This window comes from Tupaia chinensis, unplaced genomic scaffold (assembly GCF_000334495.1).
Source record: "Tupaia chinensis unplaced genomic scaffold, TupChi_1.0 Scaffold143756_1, whole genome shotgun sequence".
NCBI classification, from domain to species: domain Eukaryota; kingdom Metazoa; phylum Chordata; class Mammalia; order Scandentia; family Tupaiidae; genus Tupaia; species Tupaia belangeri.
In genome coordinates this window covers 886,337-889,473 of record NW_006203605.1, presented here as the reverse complement: position 1 = coordinate 889,473, position 3,137 = coordinate 886,337, and the positions used below count along the sequence as shown (strand labels likewise).

The following is a 3,137-nucleotide window of genomic DNA, read 5'->3' as shown; positions in this document are numbered from 1 at the left end:
CTCTCTCGTTCTCTCTGGTCAAATGAAAAAATAAATCACAATAAAAAATAAAATTAAACAAATAATTCTTTAAAAAAATAAATTCAAAAATTAGACTGTAGTGTACCTAGTGTTTTATAATCCACTTAAAAGACTCCAATTATGCTGTTTAATTATGAGGCAGTACCTAGATTCTAACAGCTACAGCTACCGCTTCCCAGCCCCAGGGGTGTGGGCGCTCTGGACACTGCATGCACAGGCAGTTCTGAGCCCTCTTGCAGGTAGTGACCGCCCCCTGCAGAGGAGTGGCTGGGAGGGAGGTCCCCAGGAGCCTGAGGAGGGGCTTGCAGCCCACCAGGTTTAGCACAGGGCCGTGCACTCCGCAGGGTGGCCTGTCTCTGCAGGTGGGCCCAGGGCAGAGGAAGGCTGGCGTCTGTAGCACTGGCCGCCTCTGTGCCCACACAACAGAAGACTGGCAAGTGCCAAGTCTTCCCACCCTGTCTCACCCCCACACTGGGTCAGGTGGGCTGAGAGTTGGACACCCAGTTGGTGAGACCCCCTCCAGTGCAGGACAGTGGCATCCTCGCCCGCATTGGCTGGGGCGGCCCCCCTGCACTCCCAAGCTTCCTCCGCTAGTCCCTGACCATCCCAGCCGTGGGGCGTGCACCCTTCCTGCCTTGGGAGTCTGGGAGAACCGGGCCCTTTAGCTTCCCTGGGGGGACCGCAGCTTCCTGTTCCGTCTCAGCCCCACCCCCACACGCTCGTTGCTAGTGCCTGTTCCCACGTGGGAAGCACCCAGGAGGGCTTGGAAGGAGCTAAAACCCAGCCTGGCGCCCCAGGGGCCCTGCCATCCTCAGGTGCTGCGGGCGCCTCCAGGCCCTGTCCGGGAGCCCTGGAGGGCTTCTAATTCTCGCTCAGCCTGTGAGTTGGCTCTTCTCGCGCGTGCACCTGGGCTTCGCTGTCCTTTCAGAACGCTGCAGAGGAGGAGGGGTGTGGTGTGCTCTGCTGGGGGTCCCGCCCCTCCGCTCTCTGTCCAGTCCGCACCACTGACCCACTGTCGCGCCTCCCCCGGAGTGACCTGCACCTGCTGGGCCCCTCTGTGTCAAACCGAATGACCACCAGTGCTGGGTGCTGAGACAGCAGGGTCACGTGCAGCCAGAGCGATGGTCAGCCCACGTCCAGGACACGGCCACGCCGGCCAAAGGAGCTGAGGTGCAGGCAGGAGCCCTGGACTGCGTCTCTGTAGGGGGTGCTGGCGGGAAGGCCGCGGGGCGGCTCTTCTCCACTCGCCTGGGGGAGTCCCCGCAGGTGGCTCTGTGGCTTTGCGCTGCGGTGCTGAGGGTCAGTCACATCCCGGAGAGGGACCCCACGGTCTCCGTCACGAACACAGACTCTTCCTGTTTGCTCTGGAAGGTTCTCTCCCTGGGGATCCATGCGCCTGGCTTCTCTCATAGCCTCCTTGGCCCTGGTTCTGGAATGGTCCTGCTCAGGGCGCCGTGTGGGTGTCGTAGGTGTGCAGGCGCTGTCCCCAGGTGTAAGGGGCTCTAGGGGCCGCGCTGTCCCGGGTGTGAGGGGCTTTACTGGCCGCGCTGTCCCGGGTGTGAGGGGACTCTAGAGGCCGCGCTGTCCTGGGTGTGAGGGGGCTCTAGAGGCCGCGCTGTCCTGGGTGTGAGGGGCTTTACTGGCCGCCTGTCCTGCTGCAGCTCTGGTCGCTGCGGCACGTCTGGGCGGGGCGCCCGCTCTCACTTGGCACGTCAGGTCGCTGTCGGTCCACTCCTGCAGGCGGCGGCTGCCTCTGCCACCTGCGTGGCCGGCCTCAGCCTTGGCCTGGGGGGACCGATCCCCGCTCACCACGCTGTGCTGGTCCGGCAGGTGGGTGTGCCACGATCCCCGAGTCGGACCTGGAGGACCCGTCGGGAGAGCGCGACTCCACAGAACTGCTCGCCAGCCCCAGGCACCTCGTCCCGCAGGCACCCGAGCCGGGTAAGGAGCGGAGGCCTCGCCATGCGCGTCCCACCCGGGCCGGAACCCCCGGAACCGCCTAGCGCGTTCTGACCCTGCGCCTGCCTGGTGGGGCCGGACTGGGTTTGGGCGCCCTGTCCTTACTCGGTTCTGTGCTCTCTCTTTCTCTCTGTCTGTTTTCCAGAAGTTTCATCCCTCCACGAAGTCTTGGAACCCTGAACATAGAGTGGCCCAGGACAGGAAGACCCGTCCCCAAGGCTGCTGCGTGGCCCTCACATGTGGCCCTGGGGTTCTGCGCTTCTGTCCTGGGCTGGGGCACTTGCTGGGCCGTGGGCGAGGCTGCTCAGACTGTCCTGCCAGGACAGGGCGTGGCCACTCTGGTCCTCATGTGCCCAGGGTCACGGGGTCTAGCCAGGCGGGGCGTTCCGGGACATTCACAGCACGGAGGGTCGGATCCGCGGTGTCGGATACCCGTTTGCCCAGGGTTCTTATGTAAGTGTGTGGAGTTTAATAAAGCAGCTCGTTGTCAAACACGGTGCTGGACTTGATTGTAAACGGAGGGTCACGTCGCTGGGCTCTCTGCATCACCCTGACCAGAGCGGAGCGGGCTGGAAGACGTCCCCACCCTGTGGCCAGCGCTGCAGGCCTTCCGTATGCTTTGCTCTCCGGGCGACGGTGGGAGGAGGTAAGTTTCCTGGTGCGTATGAAGATGTTAACACGTTTTCAAGGAAGCTGGACACTAACACCCTCTTATTACCCACGCAGAACAGTCTTTTTAAAGTCAGGTTATAGGGACCAGCATTTAGCGTAATGGCTATGTCGCTTGACTCTCATGTAGTTGACTGCGTTCACATCCTGGACCCGGTGGCTTAAAACTCACGCCGGGTGCGTGTGTGTGCGTGCCCAAGATCCTGAGAGGAGAATGGAGGAGAGGGGATTGCAGCGTGGCCATCCCCCCCTGGGGGTGATTTCTCACTGTCTCTCTGTCTCTTTCTGCCTTTCTGGTGAGCGCACACACCCTATAGCAAAAACCTCTCAAAAAAAAAAAAGAAAAAAAAAAGAAGAAGAATAACTATAGCCACAAAAATGTGGTAATGGATACTGAATATATACAAGATGTAAGTTGTGATATCAGTAACGATGTAGATGGAAAGTCTAAATGTAGACATTTTGCATACAAAGGTATTAGCCTAAAA

General features: G+C 60.2%; 1 protein-coding gene across 1 annotated transcript in view; it reads left to right on the top strand.

Moving 5' to 3' along the window:
* BBS9 (Bardet-Biedl syndrome 9) overlaps positions 1-2,731 on the top strand; it is a 296,326-nt gene extending 293,595 nt beyond the window's left edge. Inside the window, exons 21-22 of the mRNA XM_027766864.1 lie at positions 1,852-1,962; positions 2,126-2,731. Of these exons, the coding sequence (XP_027622665.1) occupies positions 1,852-1,962; positions 2,126-2,160 (146 nt within the window). The 3' untranslated portion in view covers positions 2,161-2,731. The remainder of the gene's footprint in view (positions 1-1,851; positions 1,963-2,125) is intronic.
* Positions 2,732-3,137: the final 406 nt, after the last annotated feature.